The sequence below is a fragment of the Perca flavescens genome, chromosome 3 (assembly GCF_004354835.1).
Source record: "Perca flavescens isolate YP-PL-M2 chromosome 3, PFLA_1.0, whole genome shotgun sequence".
NCBI lineage: Eukaryota > Metazoa > Chordata > Actinopteri > Perciformes > Percidae > Perca > Perca flavescens.
In genome coordinates, this window is record NC_041333.1 from 17,664,104 (window position 1) to 17,687,779 (window position 23,676).

Genomic DNA, 23,676 nt, shown 5'->3' on the forward strand with positions numbered 1-23,676 from the left:
CACGCAACTGTTAGAAACATGCTGTTTTTTTTTTATGTCATGTAGAATCTATCTCTGTTGATCCTGTTCGTTTGTTTGCTGCTTTCATGGCTGTACTACCGTTACAGCTGTAGCGTGTTGGGTTTACGTGTTTACAGGTATATCTGGCAACCCGGCCTGCCTGTCAAACTGGGCCGTTGATAACACACAGATCAAAACATAAACATAAATTCCGTCACGGAATGTAAATTTCAAAAAGAAAAAATACTGACATTAGCATTGTTGTCAGAAAAGATAGTATTTCAGTTTAACATGTTTCCTTAATATCTGATGAGGCATTGGTGTCATTTTTGGATTTATTACAGTACAAATATTACATATTGGACCTTTAAGTACAGTACTTGAGTAAATGTTGCTGTACATTTCACAACTGCCTTTTACATATGAAGTGTTTTATAGTGAAGAACAACTATAGACATAACTGGGCATCCTCAGCTTTGACATATTGTTGCTCTAATTTAGCACAAAAAGTAAGGAAATTTGTGTTTGATAGATTATTTCTCTGTGGTAACAATGCTTTTTGACAATAAATCTTATACTGTTGGAAAGCCTGTTTAGTTCCCTTTCAAATGGTGCTCCATTTGTAAGGAACATCCATTTGTGGGATGAGCAGCAGTGCGGAGTATGTGGGTTGCGCCCATGAAAAATTATCCAAATCTTCTCCGCCAATGCCAAACAGCTTATTCTGCCTTTGACTCATTTGGTGTTTGGTGGATTGGATGATTGAAGTTTGAAGAAACAAGACATATTGCCAATTTAACAATTTATTAACTTCACAAACAGGAGCCTCAGTAGCGTGTGGAAGAACCATACACAGCCACAACAGCCTGGCACCTCCTCTTCATGCTGGTCACCAGCCTGGTCACACACTGCTGTGGGATGGCATCCCATTCTTCAACCAGCATTTGTCACAGGTCAGCCAACGTGGTTGTGCTGGTCACTCTGGCACAAACAGCACGCCCAAGCTGATCCCACAAGTGTTCAATGGGGATTGCCACTGGTTGCAGAATCTCATCTCTATATCTCTTTGCATTGAGATTGCCTCCATTGATGACAAGCCTCAAAACAAGTGCCAATAGCAACAGCAAAATAACCTGTTTGGCAATGGCAAAGAAGATTTGGCAAATTTTTCATGGGCTCAACCCACATACTCAGCGCTGCTGCTCATCCCACAAATGCATGTTCCTTACAAATAGGGCACCATTTGAAAGGGAACTAAACAGGCTTTCCAACAGTATAAGATTTATTGCCAAAAAGCATTGTTACCACAGAGAAATAATCTATCAAACACAAATTTCCTTACTTTTTGTGCTAAGTTTACATTGTGAAGTGTTGTATTTCAGAAGAGCAGGATAGACCTGCAACTGCTTGACAGTACTGAGCATATAGTTCAGACCCTATTGTAGGTCATCTTTGCAGGGTCTGTGAAAAGTGTCTGGGATTGTAAAATGGTTTGAAGTGTTTCTTCTCTGACATGATTTTGTTGGAAATGCATAGTTTGATGTGCTGTGACATGTTTCTCACCTTACAGTAACATCAAGAAAACTTGATTTAAGAGTTCAAAATGTAGCCACAGAGGACCACTTTGCTTCTTCTTTCACCACCAGTAAAAGAAGCAGAGGAGAGAACACTGAATGTTTGAGCCTTTCGAAGTAAAGATAAGATATAGTGATGTTGGCAATGCTGTTTAAATTCTGATAAACCAAATCCACTTCAACACACATTACAGTAATGCTTCTAATGTTAGTTAGCTAGATCTTCAGCTTTTATATAAACATAGAGTTGGTTGTGTTGCCCCCAACATTTATAATCACATGTTATTAGACGTAATTGTGTGTCCACCCACAGTCATAAAGAATATTCAGTCAGTTTACAGGACGAGATGAGGGATTCTGATATGAAAATACACACAAATGCACTTTTGGACACATAATTGTTAAGACAATAGACAACAGATTACACCCTCATGAATACCGTACGTTGATCCTCTTATCTCATTCTGTGTTGTATAAAATGCATTAATAACTATTTTTAGGTTGCCAGGCAACTCATGGAATAATCAAGCCCAATGGTCCTCGGTTGTGGTGATCAGGACACTGCTGGTTTGTATTCTAGTCATCAAATCAAAGACTATTGAATACCTAGAATGCATGGAAAACCAGCAGCCATAGCAGTTTAGTTTCCTGAGGACCAATACCAAAAAAAACGATGATCTTAACTCAGTGGTCCTCACCCAAATGCTATTTAGAGAGAGAGTATGCTGATTTTTACCAACCAAACACCACACCAGCTGATTTCACTGATTAGGTCCCCATCTCAGGCTTGAGGTGTGCAAATCAGTGAACTCAGTTGCTGTGTGTGTGTGTGTGTGTGTGTGTGTGTGTGTGTGTGTGTGTGTGTGTGTGTGTGTGTGTGTGTGTGTGTGTGTGTGTGTGTGTGTGTGTGTGTGTGTGTGTGTGTGTGTGTGTGTGTGTGTGTGTGTGTGTGTGTGTGTGTGTGTGTGTGTGTGTGTGTGTGTCTAACATGATCACTCTGAAGGGGATGACTGGGTAATGGCCCTTGTCAGCATGGCCTTATAATATGGGTAGGGTGTTGTAACTAACAATACAGCACTAACACATTTTTCATTTATTAAGAGGCAAGAGATCCTACAGAATGTAAACAATTAAGATGAAACATAAAAAAGCAGATATTAATCATATATTCTATTCATGAAGTGTTTTGAGTTTAAAAATGGTTGACCTTTGGTCAACCATTTGTGTGTAATTGGTGTATAACCTATTATAATACTTTATATCATAATTTATTACAGTGATTGATTATATTTTGCATTAATAATCTAATTCCGCAAAGAAAGTAGTGAAGTAGAAAGTATTTTAAAATCAAAATACTCCAGTTAAGTACAAGTACACTCAAAATTACAATTACTCAAAAAAGTACAATACTTGAGTAAATGTACTTAGTTACATTCCACCACTGCACAAGATTTAGAATAATGAAAACCCCTGCTATTATAACCAGGTTAGGACCCCAGGTAATACTAGTCCTGCAGAAACAGAGCTAAAGTAACTCAAATATGTTCAGTTCTGAGCACATTATATATATATATATATATATATATATATATATATATATATATATATATATATATATATATATATACATATATATATATATATATATATATATATATATATATATATATATATATATATATATATACATATATATATATATACACATACATATATACATATATCTATATATATATATATATATATATATATATATATATATATATATATATATATATATAATATGTGTTGTTTTTATATACGTTGTTTTTATTTGATGTTTGTATACCTGGAGTGGTAACTAAAATAATTTCCCCCTGGGATTATTAAAGTATTTCCGATTCTGATTCTGATTAAAGGTCCAGCGCTTTGGGAAAGAAAATGCTTTCCTGCTGAGTGAGAGGGTTGAGCTGAAGCTGAGCTCATATAATACCAAGATGGCAAAGTTATCCTTGATAAGATGAGCAGCTCACATCTTGCTCTTGTAATTCAGGCTCATCCAGTAGCACAGAAACCAGCAATCCTTTGTGAAACACTATTCTCTGCAGCTGAATAGTCTGCAGTACACTTCTGAGGACTGCTCAGCAGGAGATAAGTAGATTGGCCGGTGGATGCAAGCAGGTTCTTGTGCCTAATGTTACCTTTTGACTCCGTCATCCCAATGGTTGCCCCCCAAAAATGCCTCCTAAGCAAGAACAAACCCAAATGGAGTCCTGGTGTCGCCTTACATGAACTTTACATACAAACCATGTATGTACAAATGGTATTTTTAATCCAAAGTCACTTCATAATTCAATGATGTTTTTTGTCATCCTATTTGATGAAAGTGGGTCTTTACTAGACAACTCATAATAGCAAATAATTACTGAGCATAGTAAAATCCAAATCCCTAATTCACATTTATTGGAACCTACAATACTCATGTATCACTTGTGATAATATATTGTAATAATACTTGATTGAGAATGTACTGTATTATACAGAATATTTGTCACATATGACACAAATATTAACAGGTGATTTGTGTGTGTGTGTTGTTTGTCTGTCTATAAAAGGTGAAAACAGGTCACCCTGAACTGTAAGAGAAGTGTGTGTGTGTGTGTGTGTGTGTGTGTGTGTGTGTGTGTGTGTGTGTGTGTGTGTGTGTGTGTGTGTGTGTGTGTGTGTGTGTGTGTGTGTGTGTGTGTGTGTGTGTGTGTGTGTGTGTGTGTGTGTGTGTGTGTGTGTACACACACAATACTTTGACCACCTAACTCCACACTGTAAACATAAGGCCACAGATGCTGGCACTCCGGTGGCTGGTTGCCTGGGACACTGGCAACAATATTGCAGCTGACAGACCCTACTAGTTGTTCAGCACATCATCTACCAGTCCCTATCAATCACCCCCCGGGTACCACTGCTGCTGCAGAGGCTACTTCCACCAGGGCAACAGAGGACTGGGATAGAGCCCATCTGGGTTTCACTCTAATACTGACTAATAGAAAAACAGCTACTGCGTAGAAGGTGTTGACTGTGTGCATCATGTTGGTAGTTTGTTTCCATCTTATGCGTCATGGCAAGCAAACCTTGGGGTCAGGATTTGGAGGAAGGGTAGATTAATATCAACTAATGAGAAACATTAACTGGAGCTTTGGATGAGAGGCTCCTGCTGCTTTACAGGTGCTCGTCTGCTGGCTGCTGCAGTCAGCCAGGATAGCTGCAGTGTGCAATGCAGTTTTCTTGTTGTTTGCTTAGTTTCCGGTGAATTTCAAGGAGAATAAATTTGATTCTTATTTTCTTTTTAAAGATTATTTTTAGGCCTTTATTGACAGGACAGCTGAAGACATGAAAGGGGAGAGAGAGGGGGAATGACATGCAGCAAAGGGCTGCAGGTCGGAGTTGAACCCGGACCTGCTGCATCGAGGAGTAAACCTCTATATATGGGCGCCCGCTCTACCAGCTGAGCTATCCAGGCACCCAATTTGATTCTTATTTTTAAGTGGTGACTTTGATATGAGGGAAAAAAGTCCAGGGACTTTTCATCACCAGTTTTCAAAAGTAAATTAAGTAAAAAGTCAGTGATTACATTGTGATGTGCCAAACATGTATTCTGAATTGAGTTTATATCCCACTGCTCTTCGCTGCCTTCAGCTTAGTTTAAATGCTCTTACCCCCTTTTTTATCCACTAACTAACTCCTCTAACATAGAGGATGAAATGTGCAATACCTTTGTGTCTGCTAAAGAGGGGAAACGCATTCCTCAATGATTCAAACATGTGTCAGAAGTGGTCATGAATATTAATGTCCAATCTGATGTCCAGGGGTTGCTTCGGGCTTGCAAAGCCATCTGGTTGCAGGAGTACAGAAAGATTACACTACTGCATTTTGGTTGGTTGGTGTTCGGGTTGGATTAAGAGATGAACCTGAGGTCTGCTGGGCAAACAAAGAGTGCTGGATTGAGGTTGGGGGTCAGTGGTATAGCTCAAGCCCTGGAGATAGGCAATAATGAGGGATTTGTGCTTTCATACACACAGACTCATACACACAGAAACTCACAAATGCAATTCTGACTCACTTTTATACAACCACCCAGAAAATGCCTTAAATTATCAGAAAATGGCATGCAACTTGAGGGTCATTTATGTGCAGATGTTCAAGTACTACATTATTTTAGCTTTTTAGGTTCTCTCTATTTTCTCTCACACTCTGTTGTAGTCGCTCTCCCCATCTCACTTTCCGCCTCTTTCCCTCCTGTCTACTCTAATAGTGTTTCGCTGCATCGTGAGCACTGCTGTTTGAGGTAACGCTGAGGAACTCATTCAGTCCCAGTAAAAAATATTTTTTTCATTTCCTTCCTTAGTCTGAGTCTTTAATTCAAAGATAGTTTGGAGTCAAACATATTTCTCTGGAATACTTATTAGTGGGCAAATGAAGTCTGTAGGATTCCTCCACATGGCCAGACATGAGCTGCTGTTGAATAGGGTCATCAGACAAAGCTAAGGCACAGTTGATTGCTCATGAATGGATACTGAACAAATTTGAAAACCTTTCTTCATGCTCTCGGAGAGAGTGCTTCATTTGTGTGATTATTGTGAGGCATTCATAAGCTTACTCATTGACCATTTGCCGTAGATCTGAGTGTGTGTTCATTAACTTGTCCATTCACATGTCCAGATAGCCTGCTGTGTTAGGGTCCAGTGTGTGTGTAGAGCTGTCCAAACGGATTTAAATGGGTAAGTTCTCCAGAAGCTCAGTGCTACACATGGTGTGGAATTGCTTTTTGTGACTTAAAAAAGCCAGCTAGTCAGACCAGCAAATCCTCTCTGGCCAGAGACCATTTACACAGTAGCTATGCTTTAGACTGTCTCCCTGCCAGGCGCTGCACCACGGTTGGTCACAGCGAAGCCAGCACACCACATTTCCTGTTTGTGTACAGCCAACTTCTGCTCAGCTTTTCTCTCACACATGTGGACACCAGTATCACCTAAATATTGCAGTAAGTAAAAGGGGAGTACACAAACAGTAGGGGGTTGTTTTTACCTTTATGGCCATGCTTTGTTCTTATTATGACAACCATTTGGATTGTAGGAAAGAAATCCTGGTTAGATCGAGTGAACTAATTTGTGTCAAGGTAGCAAAAATACTAGCTTTTTGTTTAAACTTGTATAAAAAAAATAATATGTAATATGAACTGCCACAGTAAAACAAAAAACTGCATCTATATATTGTGATAAAAATAATTAAATAATAAATAAATCATTTGATTTTAGATTAGTTGATAATGTATTGAGCTACAACTGCACTTTTTTCACAACATTGCATAATATAGTTTTAATCCTTTTAATCACAGCAATGATTGCGTTTAAAGTTTTCTCAGCTTTAGAGTAGCTTTATTTAGCTTGAGGCACTGCAATCTTCAACAATTAGAGACAAAGTAACAGTGTTTAAAATAACCAGAATTATCATTTAACACCGCATGGCTGTACTCGCCAGCAACTAACTTTTCCTGCAAATAACCTTTTTCAACCAACCAGACTCCATGTAAATAAACAGTAATTTTAGCATCGCAAAATACACTTCATTCATAGTCGACAGAAACAAAATAAAAAGATCTTGCTTAATACTGGACCAATGTAAGAGATCGTTGTTCACATCAGTCACTTTGACACAAAAACATTGGAAAATAGGGTCCAGGTTTAAACAAAAAATGGTAGTTACCTTTTAAATGCTACCTAGTCCACTTTTATTTGAATGAACTAAGTGAGGACAATCTTGACACAAAATCAATGAACAACATTCATTCTTCTGTCGATATTACAAACACTGCTGTATTTTGCTGCTTTGATTTAGTCTTCTCTTTCTAATTTGTTTGTCTTCTCTCCTTTTCCACCCGCAGTTTTAACCAATTTTCACCTCTCTTCCTTTGTCCCTCCTCTAATATCTGCTATTACTGCCCTCACACAAGCCTTAGCTCTCGTCACTCTCCTTGACCTTACTGTCACCTCTTTCTTCCTTTTTTTCTCCTGTCTCTCTAATTTTTCTTATTTTCTTATTTCACCTCCTCCACCTGTCTCTTTCCTGACATTTCCCTTATCCAACTTCTTCTCAGACACTAGCTATAGATAACTACCAGGTCAAGATCTGCCATTGTTAAGAAAACTAATAGAAATATAGTATTCAAAAGCCTGCTCCCTGTCTCTCTACTTCTCCCTAAACACCCTCCATCAATCTCATGCTGATTCTCTATGTCTGAGTGTAAAGTGGTATTAGTCCTGCTGTGTCGGTCTTGTTCTGCTTGGAGGTCAGCTTATGGTTCAGCTCTCCACTATAATTGGGCTTTAAAGCCACTATATGTAAAATCAAAAGCCTTCCAGCCAAAAGCAACGTTAGTTTGTCAGCAAGTGACACGTCATTGGTCACAACCCGCAATCAGATCTGATATTGTTACTTATTTCGCTCCCACCTTTGCAGACTATCCACTGTCACTATCTAATAAAGGGAAAAAGCCCCCAAGAATAATCTTTAAACAAAAAGAGTTAATTGACTACAGTTCAGCAATTAACACCATAGTTCCCTCCAGGCTCAAGAACCTGGGATTAATAAACACCTCACTGTGCATGTGGATCCTTGACTCACTAACACACCTCTTACACCCTCATCCTTAACACCGGAGCACCCCAGGGCTGTGTTTTGAGTCCCCTGTACTGGACTCTCTGTACACACACGACTGCGTAGCCACTTTCAACTCAAACACCATCATTAAGTTTGCTGACGACACAGCTGTGGTGTGTCTGATGACAGACAACAATAAAAAAGGCCCCCTGAAAGAAGTGGAGGACCGGATCCGCTAGTGTAAGGACAACAACAAACTCATGAATGTCAGCAAGACTAGAGATGATAGTTGACTTTTGGCAGAAGCAGGGAAGGAACTACGCCCCCCTTAATATCAACAGGTCCTCGGTGGAGAGGGGGGACAGCTTAAAGGGATATTTCACCGCTGGAAAGATGAATATATCTTTAAATTGGGTCACTTATATAGTAATGTGAAATTCTTTTAGAAATTGGTGCCTTCTTGGCCGAGAAACGCCAGAAAATGTGTTTTTGGCTCATGTGGATGAATGCACTTGCTTCGCTTCACTACGAGGCCACCCCAAGCCATTATATAAAAATGATATATGAAACGTTCGGCTAACGCATACTAGCATTAGCGCTTGGTGGGCTGTAAACACCGGCTATAAACACAACCATGAATTTGCGTGGAATGTAGCTAGAATGGTGGGCATTTAACAGTCGCAAACTCCACCAGCGGTTAGTTGGATACAAGCACCCCATTCCTGCACCAGTCCGTTAATTTAGTCTTAGTCAGCGTTTTTGGACATTGGCTAAGTCTCGTCATCGTCTCGTCTTAGTCATGGAAAAAAAGGTCGTTGAAGAACATATTTGGTCTCGTCTCGTCTGACGAAATTAACACTACTCCTACTACTGGCTGTGGTCCATTCCGATGACGGAAAACGACGATTTTTATGTCATCAGAGGCTTTTTTCCAGACCCACAATACAGAGATCTCTCGTCTCGAAATTCTGGGTATCCTCTTAAATACTGAGGAATTTCTACTCCTGCATCATTGGGAGTGTCTTGACAGGATGCCACTGCCTGGTACGGAAATAGCACCGAACAGGGCCACAAGGCCCTATAAAGAGTGGTTTGTTCAGCTGAACATACAGTAGGTGGTACCCTACCCTGCTTAAAGGATATTTACTCCAGGCGCCGCAAGAAAAAGGCTGGAAGAATCAGTAAAGATCCAAACCAGCCAGGTAACAGCCTTTTCTCTCTGTTGAGGTCGGTAAGAAGGTACCGGATACACCAGGCCAGCACTAAGAGGCTCAGGAGGAGAACAACGTTGGCAAGGAGCTGCTAGTGACCTTCTACCGCTCCACCATTGAGAGCATCCTGACGTACTGCATCACGGTGTGGTTCTCCCACTGAACCGAGGCAGAACGGAAGAAGCTCCAGAGAGTGGTCAACACCCCACAGAAGATCATCGGCTGCCCCCTCCCCTCCCTGAAGGACATCCATTCATCCCGCTGCCCCAGCAGAGCTAAGGCAATCATCACAGACTGCTCCCATCCTGCCTACTCCCTGTTTGACCTGCTGCCCTCTGGCAGACGCTACAGGTCAATCAAGACCAGGACAAATAGACTCAGGAACAGCTTCTTTGAACAAGCCATCACCACACTGATTACACACACTCACTAGCACCCCCAAACACACACACACACACACACACACATTCACACCTTCACATACAGACCATGTGAAATAACTAAATAGTACTTTTAGTTTGTATATTTCTTCTGTTTATGATTGTATTGTTTTACTATTTATTTCTTTTCTTTTAGAGTTTGATTTGTTTACTGGGTGAACTGCCGCTAAGAATGTTGTTGTACATTTTTGTGCAATGACAATAAATCTTCTGATCTGATCTACCCTCAGGCCAGAATAATCCTAAATGAGGACATTGACAAGGGGGATGAGAAACGCTTTTTCGAACTGTTTTTAGTGCATAAATTGAAGGAACTGACAGATTACATTTTACTGAAATTGTATTTTTCTTATGATTTCATGTGACCAATAAATTGATTCAATTGATTGATTGATTAAGCAGAGCTGATCTGCATTTTTCTTAGTGCAGAATAACCAGCTGGTAGCCTGACGTCGTCATACTCAGATTCTAGTCAGAATATGAGTCTGATACTGCTCCTTGGGCTGTGATTATGGGGCATGTTTCAACCGAACCAGGAAAGAAAATGCCTCTGCACTCAATTGGATAGACCTACAACCAATCAGAGCAACGGAGACAGACGTCACAGAAGCTGCAAGTCAAAGGCAGGCTTCGACAGAGCAAAGGCAGAGGCGCCAGTTTCCGTGTCGACGGGTGTGGCAATGTGTATACATACGTGATCGTGGTTCTCTGTTCCTCTTTTAAAATGAATGCACTGTTGATATCTTCTATAATAGACGTGATAACAATTTGATTGGTCCGAACAGCTCTGGTACGAGCATAGTTGCTCCACAACGGTTCAAGTCCAGACCACACTTCCCGACCTCAAATGTTGTGGGCCGGGCTAAATTCGGCTGGCGTCCAGGCTAACCAGCTGGAGGAGAAGTCACATCACTTTGATGTAGTATGAATTAGAAAATTTAATTTGCATCTTTTTTATCCATAGTAGTCCAGGAGCAGTAAGGTGCCTGCTAGACACTATGCATATTAGCATTCATTGCTACTTTAAATACAAAATAACATTAATCTACAGTTGAATGCAGTTCACATCCCAACACTCAACCACATGGAGTTTTTATTCTAAATCCCTGCTTATTCATCTTCTAGGATCACAGTGACAGACAGCAACCACACCCTACTACTTATTTTATGCTTTACCCAGATCTTTGTTTACAGCATGCTGTGTTTACACAAACAGCAGATACTTTTGGATGTATTGTCCATACGTTTCACACGAGACTGAGCCATTAGCATTGGTCATCATTACTATAAGAGACATCTTAGATTTGTATTTAGTATGGTAAATTTGTAAACAGGTGTTTAAAAAAAAAAAAAAGAATTAAGTAAATGCTATTTAGATAAAATATCATTATAGTCAAACTAATTGATGGACTAATGGATTTTTAGGCAGACTCCAATATCGATATTTTATCCAAGGACATATCGGCCGTTAAATGCGTCCGCTGTTTACGCTGAGTGAGACTTAAAATGAGTAATTTGTCGCTGTTCTCTGGTGGGCAAACTATGTAATGGAGACTGATTCAAAATTACATTATTTCAACATACCTTTTGCCATTTCTGTACTACAATTACTTACTAAACGGCAGGCATATGCACATATAACAATTTGCATGTAATAAGCCATTAGACCAATTTATCAGTCCAGCTATAATTATTTTCGTTAAAAGTTTTAAAGTGCTCATATTATGCTTTTTGGCTTTCCCCTTTCTTTTTTTGTGTTATATATCTTTTGGTGCATGTTATAGGTTTACAAAGTGAATAAGCCCAAAGTCCAGCCCAAAGGGACTTACCATCTTCCAGAGAAAACACTGTTCACAAACTCCTTTAAACAGCTCTATTGTAGTACTTCCGTGACGAACGTGCGTCACTTTGTAACCCACATTATAATGCTCGCCTAGCTGCTAGCGTGGCACGCCCTCATACTCTGCAACTGACTAGCAGTGCTTACTGCACATGTGCGACTCCCAACAAAGATGGTACAGAAGTGAGATGCCTCACTCTGTAGCTAAAACAGAGAGCTCAACACACAGGGTGAAAAGAGGAGCTGCAGCAATGTGTAGTACAACAAATATATGGTGTTTTCTGAAAATGAAACCACATAAACCTATTCTGGTACAACCTGTAAATACAATTATGAACCTGAAAATGAGCATAATATGAGCACTTTAAGAACACATACACAAAGAAAGTCAACTCTGAGGTGCTTTGTCTTTATGCTTGTAGCTGCTTAATCTACAGTAACCACAGTGCCATAAAATGGCACAAAAATGATTTATAATGAGTTTTATTTACATGTAATTCAGATGATGACTAATTACATAATGATGCCTTCATTCATTTCTCTGAGGTTTGTGTCTGTGCCTGTGCATACAAGTGCACAAATCTATAAATACATTTGATTAAAAGAATGTGGGTGTTAAGCTGAGTGTCACTCTGAACCGGAGTCATCTATTTAGTCTGCTTGCAAACAAAACGCAGGTGCTTCTCTGCCTGATCATAATTAGAGGAGCACAGCTGTCGTCTGCACCTCTGCTGACCCTTTTCTCACAACACTATTGATCCGTCTTGTCAAGGCTGCACCGGCAGAACAACCATGTGCATATCCAAATCCACTATCTTGTCATCAGGAAGCAGTCTTTTGATTTGATCACTGAGATAGAAGCAAGGTAATACAGAGGGACTTCCAGGTACGCACCATTGCGAAATGAATAATGGATTTTAATTCAGCTGATTGTTGTCATCAAGGGTATGAATAGGGACTCTGCTTCATGTTACAATGTTGCTTTTGTTTTGTCCTAGTCAGCTGTGTCAAGCAGCAGAGGTTTGTCTTTTGCGCAAGGAGACTCACACCAGCTGATATTGCTCATCTTTTTTTCTTCCAGCTGCTGACTAAATTAATGCTCTGCCGTTTTCACTCTGTAAAGTGAAACTCATCAAGAACATTTGAGTATTTTGTCTCTCCATCAACATGTGTGTGTTCTGCTCAGAGACCAAGCTTTGTTGGCCAACATCTTGTTGTGTAAAGTTGTTGTTGTTTGGGTGGTGTAAGTCAAACTTCTGGCTAGATTCCCAGAACTGGGCTAAGCTCTCTGTCAGATTAAAAAAGAAAAGAATCAAAGCTCCCTGTAGAACAATTTGGATGGACAATAGAAAAAAATTGTTTCCATGCTTGATAAACACAGATAGATTGCAGTGGGCATTCAAGAGCATATTTACTGGTGCATGTTACTTAATTTAATCAGGTAGGTGGCTTGAGTCAGATCGTATGCTAATACCAGCAAAGCTGGTAGCCAAACTGAGTTAAAAAAGCAATTTTCTTTTACAAAGACATTTGCTCTGAAATAGGGAAGCGGAGTGGGGAACAGGCCTCTCTAGAGGAAAGGAACTTTTTTCTCTCTTAACTGGCTGATCAATGAGATAGAGATCTCGTGGTCAATGTTGCAGTCTCCTAAAAGGCACCATGGGAAACGCAGCCCACTTCATCTTTATCACTGGTCTGCTTCTGCTCTGACCACAGGGACCTGATGCAGGATCATTACTACCACAAATAGAGATCTGGCTTCATGGGCTGAGACTGGGATTAGCCGGCGGTCTGGGATGGATATTGTTGGTTGGGCCGCGTTGACACTCTCATATCTCCGGTGTCTCATCTCTTCCGTTTCTCTCCCGCATGATTTTCCTCTGCCTTTTCTGAATGCCAACAGCTGGTCTCCCAAATCCCCCATAAACCTTTTGGTTCGAAAGGGGATCAGGTAGACATAATAGAATACCACCTGCCCTCCTGTCACCCTGCAACACCACCCTTGCCAACTCCACTCTGGCATTCCAGCCTTGGCATCACACTTGCTGACTGATGGACAATGTCTCCAAAAGCATCTGTTCTCTGATGCTCAGCAGCCAACATATTTCTTTGGCCTGCAGTAGGCTTCATCCAGTCAGGTTTCATACTGTGTTCTGCTATTAGTTGTTATTCTACAACTGATGACCTCCAAACTGATTAGCTACTGTATGTCCACTTTTTGACGGTAAACGAACTGTTCTCCGTCTAGCCTCCGCAAAGCTGGTATTTAGCTCACTGAGACGGAGTGGCTGCTGTCCACTTGGCTGCAGTGCGAAGTGTTTTCAAGGACAGTTCAGTCTTTCTGCCGAGCATGTGTTGTATGCTAATTGATAGCCAGGTCAATGTGCAATGTAAATGAGTCACTTCAAACATGACTGCTCTTTCGCTAGCTTCCCCACAGCCGTGCCTGACACGTTCCAAGAACCATAAAAGTGTGGTGATACTTTATTAAAAACTGTTTTGTTCTGCTGCCCCTTTGAGTCCAAGCCAACAGATGTAGTTGCTCATTATGTCTCTGCTCTCCATATGGCACTACTGCACATCCAGCTCCCCTTCACCTCCCCTCACTGTAACCCCCTCCCCTCAGCCTCCTGTTAGGTTCACAGCGGACAGGTAGCAGAATGACTTGGGCACTTGTCAGCTCAACAACCGAGGCAACCCAGAGCTTGTTGTACTGGATGGAAAGGGAAATTAGCTTTCACCTTCACTCCAGCTCAGAGCAGCGGTCTCCTCACTAATGCCTGGTCAGATTCAAAACTACCTTTCTCGGATGTAACCTTGAATTTTCCATTGAAGAGGGGTTATCAGAGGTTATTGGTAAGCTTATACAAACCAATAAAAAAAACTTGGCTGTTTCCACCAAGCAGCTAACGGCGCATCACTGGCTTGGCAGTTTGAAAATGTGTCAGTTGGTTGTATTCCTTGTTTTAATAGCTAATCTTAGCAGATCAGAATGCAATCTCAGTGTAATTAAAGCAAGTATATTTTAAGCACATAATTGGGTTGAGGTATTTTTTCTGCCAAACAAAGGTGCCTCCTTGTCCCAACTGCTCACTTTGTGTGTGTGTGTGTGTGTGTGTGTGTGTGTCTGTCTTACTTGTGCAAAGCCTGTGTCCTGTGTGAGCTTCCTCATTAAACGCCTGCCAAACCTCTGTCTGCAGACCTGCCAGCCTTTCTGTCACACTGCAGGAAACACACACATACACATATATACAGACAAGAACACTCAGAGTGAGCCGACTCACTTTATGTGTCATACTGAAAACACAAGGGACAGAGTTGTACCTTTCTGTGGTTGGGCTGTACGAAAAGGTACAACTCTGTACCTTAATCTTTCGCCATTACTGGGGCTAGGTATTGTTTAGAATGTGTCAAATGTGGTGTCAATACCAAAACAATAAAAAAAAAAATGTACGATTGTACATGTGCATAAAACAATTTAAGTCCAAAATGTAACAAGATTATTATTTAAATTAGGAAATCATCATCACAAAATATCAAATCATACAATAAGTGAACCTGACTTAGGCTTGCGCAGGTCCCTCATTTATTTGAATGGGACACAGCATTGACACAACGGGTTATCTCAGAGGACTTTGGTGACATTTGCCAACACAATGCAATGTCATGCAGCAAGGTCAGTCAAATACATGGAAGTCCACATTCTTGATTGATTATTTTGCAACTTAAATGTCTGTTTACTGAGACTGTTTACCTTATGATCGTATTGACAAAAGATTAAATGATCGCTGCCTTAATAACTTTGCAGCCCTGCAGTGTTTTGGTGTCTGAAAAACTTTCAAACTCAAGGATATATAACTCAAACTGGACTTTCTAGATTTTTTTTCATTGTCTAACGGGTCCCTGAAACAGCCCCCAACGATGCAGCCACTTGCATTTTGTTTTTGTTATAGAGGGCTGTTTTCGATCTGAACACACATTTTTTGATACTTGGTGCTCGAGCCGTATTTTAGTTGGCATCCAAAAAGGCCAATACTCAGTTCTAGTCATTACATAATGACTACAGCATAACAACTTATATGACTTCCTGTTCTAATAGAAAATAAGCACTGCGTCTTCTAAATAATAAATGAGAGCCACAATACTCTGCTCTAACTTGAAATGTATTTGTAGCCCACAGAGACCAAACAATAGCAAAGCTAAATGCTGATGTTGTTATTGGATCCCCTGAAACAGTTTGTCTTGAGAATCTAACCAATAATGTGGACAACATGAGACAAATTACCTTTGACAACAGAATCACATTTTAAATTGCTAAATTCAATGAGACCATTTAATGAGTGCTGATTGCAGCCCCTTCGCCATTCCTCTCTCTGTTTATGTCTACCTGTTTACATTTTACTCCTTTCCTGTCCAGCACCCAGTTTTTCCCATCTCAGCCTCTATGTTGCGTACTTCATTGCTCTCTTCTTCTGTCAGTCAAACTGCCAGTTTCTCTCGATCCCGCTCTCCATCCCTACCTTTTTCTTTCACCTGAACTCAGTCTTCCTGTCTTCAGCCACCCTTCATTACCCTGGCACACGCCTGTCTTTCTCCACAGCAGTCACCATGGTATTTAGTTCGATTTACAGTGAAGCTACCGGATTATTAAAAGCGGAGTGGTTACCTTAGGCTTTATTGTTTGCCTGAGATCTCCCCCCCACACACACACACGATTTTCAGATGTAATTAGTTCCCCTCCCACACCAATAGTACAACAGCCGTGAGAGCAGATGCTTTTAAAAGACACTTCCATCTAATTTTGAATTACAGCTTGTTTACTAGAATCTACAAGTTGTTTACATTTCCTCTAATAATTGTCTGTGCTTTAGCCAAATAGATTTTCACTAGCAAAACAAACCTGCTGTCTCTACAAATAACATTGCTGTAAATGAATACTAATTTGTGACGAGACCATTTGTAACCACAGAATGAAGGAAATATTTATACTATAAAACTTTTAACTCAGGCACATGCATGTAGAATAACACCACTATGACATAAAAAGATGACTATGGAAACATCTTTGCTGTGTTGATAGCTTAACCCTCACTGCAGATGGTAGGACAATAAAGCCAGTAAAGTGCTGTGACCACGCAAAAATAAAATTAAAGACAGATAGAACCTTTAGGCTGCGATCAGACAGAGCGTGTTTTAGCAGCCTGGGGCGGCTTTTTGTAATGGTTTTCAATGACAGTGAAGTGTTTAGCTCGCTGCTTTTGTGTTGTTAAGCGCCTCAGGTTTTTGCAGGAGCGCCATAAACGCCTCAAGTTGAAAATACTTCTACTCAGAGCAGAAAATCCCCGGCCGTCATTTAACTTCAGAGCAAAATAATGGTTGGCTGAGGACGGGTGATTTGGTGGTTGCCCAGCTAGAATAATAAAAAGTCAGTTTTCAACATAAAAGCCAGTGCAGTGAGCTTCACATTTTGCAACCTGCACATTATTTTATTTATTTATATTTAATTGGGCAGTTGAAACCAGCAGTGAACACAACATTGACATATTATTATCATGATAAAAAAGTTGCTAACACATTAGCAGCCTAACGGCCTATTTTGACATCAAGCAGATTCGTGTTTCTAGCTTGATGAATGTTGGCCCAGTATTCATTCCCCTTTTAGCTCAGCTTTTGGTCACCAACTCCTGAGAAAAATATCAGTCCTGTTATCTTCTAACTTTATTGTAATGTTCTCCAGCTAGTCACTGACATTGTCTGCCATTTTGTGCTGGCAGGTAACACCCAGTGGGTTTATCAGAGCCTTTTCACTTAAAACAGACATCTGCTGTGGTTGGAAACAAGACTGATGAGTGACACTGAAGCAAACATTTAAGTTGTGGCTGTAAAACTGCAAAATGAGCTGAAAGACACCGAGGGCAACTGCAGAGTTGGGTGATAATTATCTGTGGGTTTGTGACTACGAGTGACCATTTTCGCAATACACATAGATCCACTGTTAGTAATATATACTTGAACAGCTTTAACAAATGCCACAAATCCAAACAAAGAGTTGCATTGTCCATAACAGTATTTCGAAAAGTCATAATATCTGATAAGAAGTTCCAGTTTGGCATTTAAATGACTCACTGTAGATTAGTAGCCGAGATCGCTGGCATGGCAAACTTGTGAGTTTCCTGCAGAGTTACACTGAAGGTGATGCAGTTCGGTTCAGAGTCTTTGAAGCTGTGCCCTGCAAAGACACATGTAGGAAAGATTTATCTGTTTTGATTTTTGGGATTAATCGACCAGTAGAGTGACTGATACTAGCTGTTGCTTGCAGATAAGAAGTCTGGCAAGCGACTTTGATGTGGCAAACATCTTGCTGTTTAAAATGTGGAGATTGATTTTCTTTGCTTTGAGTACCCCTGTTTTAACTCAAGTCTTGTTTCAAAACAATTTGTCACTCCACCGCATGACGAGGATAGTGATTGCCACAGTTTAACAACCAATTAATCATATTGCTCCAACCAGGGGGAAACGTGTTAAGGCATGATGTATAGATAAGGCCCTCTCTTCCCAGGCTTTGCTGTAAGCTACATTTAGCCTACAGCTCCCTTGTGAATGCTTAATACTAAAAGTTATGTTTAAAATACAGTGAGAATCATTGCAGATTAAAGGTGGTGTCTGCGATTCTAATCCAATACACGTTTTGTCAAATTCCGCAAATATCTCCCTGTGGTCCACTAGCTGTCCGTTCTCCCTTTGTAAGTGGGAAACAAACAAACAACACAACACTATTCCGTTTGTATTCGTGCACAGGACAGGGGAAAGGCCATGGGTGTATAAAGACAGGACAGTGTGTGTGTGTGTGTGTGTGTGTGTGTGTGTGTGTGTGTGTGTGTGTGAGAGAGAGAGAAAATGAGTGAATTTGTGTAAGCTGCTTTCTAAGCCCCCTGCTGCCTCAGATACAGCCTATCGAAGCGTGTCAGGTTTCTAAGTGAAAGGTCGGGTAGCACCAGTCTGCTCTGTTGAAAAGGAAGAGAAGAACGCATGATAAACGGGGGAAAGTGGAAAAAAAGAGTAAACAATCTGGGGTACGCAGAGAAACGGGAGAAAAAATAGACAGAAATGAGAAAAAGGTTGTGAGAAATTGTACAAATGCAACAGGGAAGATGAAGGCCACACTTGAAAAGGGGAACATTTCCCCGTTGTGGTGTACAGCTATTACCCGGGTTTTAGGACTTGAGGGGACTGAATGGCATTTCAGCAGGGGCTGTCAGTAGTGGCCGCACCTCCATCCATCCAGACACCCAGGGACTCCATTACACCCTGATGGGCAGGGATGGAAAACCAATCGAGGGGTTCTGGCGATGAGGGGGAAAGCAATGTATGGGAGCTGGGAACCACACAGACAGGCAATCTGCCATGATAAAGACTCTCCCTTCCCTGTGCCTCCTTTCGGACCCAGCATGCCCTCCTGCATCCCCTTCAAGCCCCACTGCGCTCTACTGCAATGCCTTGACAGCCGACCGACCCAACACCTGCCGCACTCATTCTCTCCTCGCTGTTTTCCTCCCAGGCCTCACTGTAAGCCCTGGCAGCATGTATCCATTCACATCATCACATAAAGAGCTTAAGCAGAGATGGATTTCATTGGAGGTTAAATAGATAAGGAGACATATTTGAATTGGGCTGGAATGTAATGTATGATTTTCCTGAAGTTCAGCACATTTGTAGGTGGCTCTGGATTTGTTGCTGTTCTAAGGGAACGTTAAAGACTGCAAGGTTAGCTGCAGTGTACTTAACCTCCCCTCTGACAGCCTGTGCTAGACATACCTGTTAGTGCAGTGGGGGTGGTATGATAAATTCATTAGGGGCGGCTAATACAAATATTTATATAGCTATAGCAAATCTACGCTGTGAAAGCACGGCAATCAATCTCACTGAAGATTGTATGCCTCACAATGGGGCTCGGATAGAGGATTTGTGTATTTATTGATCCTTACTGAAGGCTTGGCTGGCTTTCTTTTACTTACTCCTTTTGTCTGATTTTTGTTCTGACTGCTGGGAAAACACATGTGCCTTATTACTTATGCTTCTGCTCTTTAATGTGTTATTTTCCACAGTTTAATAGCCGATATATTCAGTTTCATTTCATTTTAAATGTAGCCTATTGTTTATTATTGAGCATGTGAGTATGTTTTCAGAAATATAGGGCAGTCTATTCTTTTGGACTGTAATACATTTGCTATTGTTTTAACTAGTCAGCAAGATATTGTAAATTCCCCACTGGGGATCAATAAACAGTATAAATTGTTATTATTATTATTATTATTATTATTATTATATTCGATTGAGTTTAAGATGCTTATTTAGAGATTTAAGAATGTTTGAGGTTTTTCACATCCATATTGGGGGAGTGGTGTAGAAAGATTTAGCATCTTTTACTCACAGTTCCCAGATGTTAGGACAATGCAGCAGGACAATGATCCTCCACATGCATACATGTTTATGGCCCAGCAGTGGAATATCCTTGGCTGGTCAGGTTAGTCCCGTGACCTTCGTTCAGTTGGGCAATGACCACAAATGAAATAACAGAAATTAATAAATATGCTACCTTTATTTACTTATTTAAGTATATGTTTAATAGTCAAAGTCTGTTCACCTGAAATGGATGTAACTACCCTCAAATTAAAGTTGAGAGTCAGAACTTAACTGTAACCATTTTATTTAATGTGCTGGAGTACCAAGCCAATTCTACCAATAATGATGTATGGAACAGTGCTTAAAAGGTTGTTTTAGATGCGTTTGAGTTTTCTAGCTGAGTGGAATGAACTGGAAATGTTGTACTTGTTTGGTCACAGCTCGGGCTGTTATACTGAAGATTTCTGTAACAAGGGCTTGTTTGTGTGGGTGGAACAAAACATGGGTTTTTAGATCTATTCTTGTACTCTACATGAGCTTCAGTCCCTCAGTCACTGAAAATATGTGTACTCTGAATATGCACATTGCCAAAGACCTCTGGGTTATCCTCGCTTGTAATTTATTATTACAGAATAAACCGATTTCTACAGAGCTATTCTTTCTTTTGGCTGTCTGCTTGCATTCTACTATTTTTATTCTGCAGTTCCAACTCACAGTTTCTCTTGTTATTATCTCTTTTACAGTTTTCCTGTCTACAGAATTTAAAAATGTCAATCATCTGCAAATGATTAAAATGCGGGTAGTCTGACATCAGCCTCTCTGTGCAGGTGCCCTATGTCAAGGTGGCTCCAGAGGACATTCTGAAGGTTCAGTTCCCCCGGTTCACCACTCTGGACCTGAGGCCAACCAACACCGACATCAGCCTGGCTGTGGCTGGCCTTCTCACCTTCTTTAACAGCACCACCGCCTGCCTCATCTGTGCACAGGCTGACTGTGAGTGCAGCATTCACACCCTCACGACAAAATACACAAACACGCACACCTGGGGAGAATCTGCCAACAAAGTGCAAACATTTTTGTTTAATATCTGCTATACTTTAAGACGTGTTAGCGCACATAAGCTTCTCGTATGCACGCCGACTGTGTTCTGACAACAGATGCGTTGCTTATCAACATCTCACCCTGTGACACGCTCCCTTCTGAAGCAGCTGCTGCACTCCACAGCTAAAACTCCCTTACAGCGACGTCACATGCCCAACGTCTGTATCCTAAAATAAATCTACTGCGGAATCCAATATAATCATCCTAGTCCAATTACAATAATGATATAGCATGGTACACTGTGTCATGGAAAATCTGTGTTCAACCTTCCATCTGAGTGTGATGTCTGCAAGACTGTGTGCACTCTTAAAACACAGCCTGATGATGTTCAAAACACATCTTTAAGACAGAAAGAAAAGGCTTAGGATGGAGTTTGCAGCTGTATCCACCAGTGATTTGAACGCCTCCTTGTCAAAGGCACTCGTTAGATTCTGAAGATACTAAACAGACTGACCTTAAAAAAGCTTGAAAATCTCCTCAAGGGAAGTTATTTTCGTAAATAGAGAGGAAGATTAAATCATGGCCTGTTCCCACCCTCTTGCAGTCCAGCAAGCAGTAATTACAACTCCCTAGACAAAGGCACCGTGACCCTGAGTAGCACCCACTAACATTTTTCCTAATCAGCACAAGGCTTTGAAGAAATGAAATAGGCTTGAGACATCAACCATGTGTCAGACATCCCAGAGATGGCAGTGAGCAACTGTGAACCGCCCACCCCGCCTATCTCAATTCTCTGTTCTTCTGCCTTTCAACTTCCTCTTTGACTGTCTCTTGTCTTTTCATTCATACCTTTAAAGATGAGATTTGTTGTGTGTGTTTTTAGAGCGTTTTACGCAAAGTCAGTAAATTAATGCAAATGTAAGGCTACCTTTTTCAAAACAATTTCCCCCGCTTTTATACAATTTGCCAAAGATAGCATTTGATTATGCAGAAATTGGAAAATAATTAATTAAACTAAAAGAAAATACTGTATATCTTATCGTAGTTCAACCCAACTCCACTACATAACCGATCATAACTGCAAGGGTAAAAAATATATAATTAGTTGTTTTTCCTTGTATGTGTTCTTGTACCTGTCAGTCAGTCTTCCAATTCAGGGCTCCTGTTTCTGTGACATTTATTCCACTGAGAGTTAATTAACACAGATCTGGCGAGAATAGTGATAACAAGTGAACCTTTTAGGCACCCTCTGACTTTAATATTGGCGAGTTTAGTAAAAGAAACTCATTTTAACATTACTTTTCTTCTTCCCTCTGGGTGTGTGGGTGTGCAGGTTGGTTCTCATTCTGTGGAAAAAGGAAATGAAATGAAATCAAAAGAAATGAAATAAGGGGAGATGGGAGAGGAGAGGAGAGGAGAGGAGAGGAGAGGAGAGGAGAGGAGAGGAGAGGAGAGGTGAAATGTAGTGATTGGGGTGAGGAAAGGGTAGTGGGTAACCATGCTGGAATTATACATTGGCAACAAGAGGTAGACAGTCCAGGAAATGATGCGGCTGTAGTGATTTCACCCTCTCATGTGACCCTCACTCATTCAATAGAAAATGCAGCAAATGGCAGCATGCCTGGATATATGTGTGTGTGTGTGTGTGTGTGTGTGTGTGTGTGTGTGTGTGTGTGTGTGTGTGTGTGTGTGTGTGTGTGTGTGTGTGTGTGTGTGTGTGTGTGTGTGTGTGTGTTTGTATCGACAATCTGTGTTCAGCAATAGCATCAGCTGACACCCATTTGACTTTGGCTCTGGTCTGCCCAGCCCCACCCCTCCCGTCAGCTCGCACAGTCAGTTGGTCGGTTGGCAGCCTCCTGTCGGTGGTTCGTCCACATGTGCCGGCCTCATTAATCACCCAAGCCAGTGACAGCCTAATAGAGCGTGGCCAATTCATGAATATTTTCCAGCCATGGCTGAGGAGGCAGGAGTGGATGTGGAGCTGTGCCCAAAGGCACGGCGCACACCAGGACGGACATTAATCTAGCATAACCTCCACTATCGACGGCAGTGTATGCAGAAGCAACATCAGCAACACTGTAACTCTGGCCCACAATACTACATTTATAGACCTGCTGGGTGGCCCCACATGTTTTGTGGCTGCGGCCTTTGGTAAATGAACAGAGACACACTCGTCTGCATGCACACACGTACACTGTGCAAACCACACACATTCACATGCATGCTGTTCCTGCTCTCACACACACACTGTGCTGCAGAAGTGCACTTTCATTAGTGAAGAGATTGGTGCAGCTGTCAGTTGCAGCCGAAAGAGAACAGCACATAAGCTCTAAAAATTTAACTGGAGCTGCAGTGAACGTACAGGATTTCAAAGTTCAACAAAACAGTAGGCCTCAAATGCTTGCAGGGCATTTTTCCACCTTTGATAGGGACAGTTGTAGAGCAAGGTTTTAACTTACTGTATCGTTCCACTGCAGCTACTGTAGAAAACAACACTTTCACTACTTCACTACAAGTTTCCACTATAACTAGCC

At 41.0% G+C, this 23,676-nt stretch overlaps 1 protein-coding gene across 1 annotated transcript in view; it reads left to right on the forward strand.

Moving 5' to 3' along the window:
• The window catches only part of grik4 (glutamate receptor, ionotropic, kainate 4), a 327,233-nt gene that overhangs the window by 206,962 nt on the left and 96,595 nt on the right, over positions 1–23,676 (forward strand). The window contains exon 8 of the mRNA XM_028573124.1: positions 20,929–21,094. Within this exon, the coding sequence (XP_028428925.1) occupies positions 20,929–21,094 (166 nt within the window). The remainder of the gene's footprint in view (positions 1–20,928; positions 21,095–23,676) is intronic.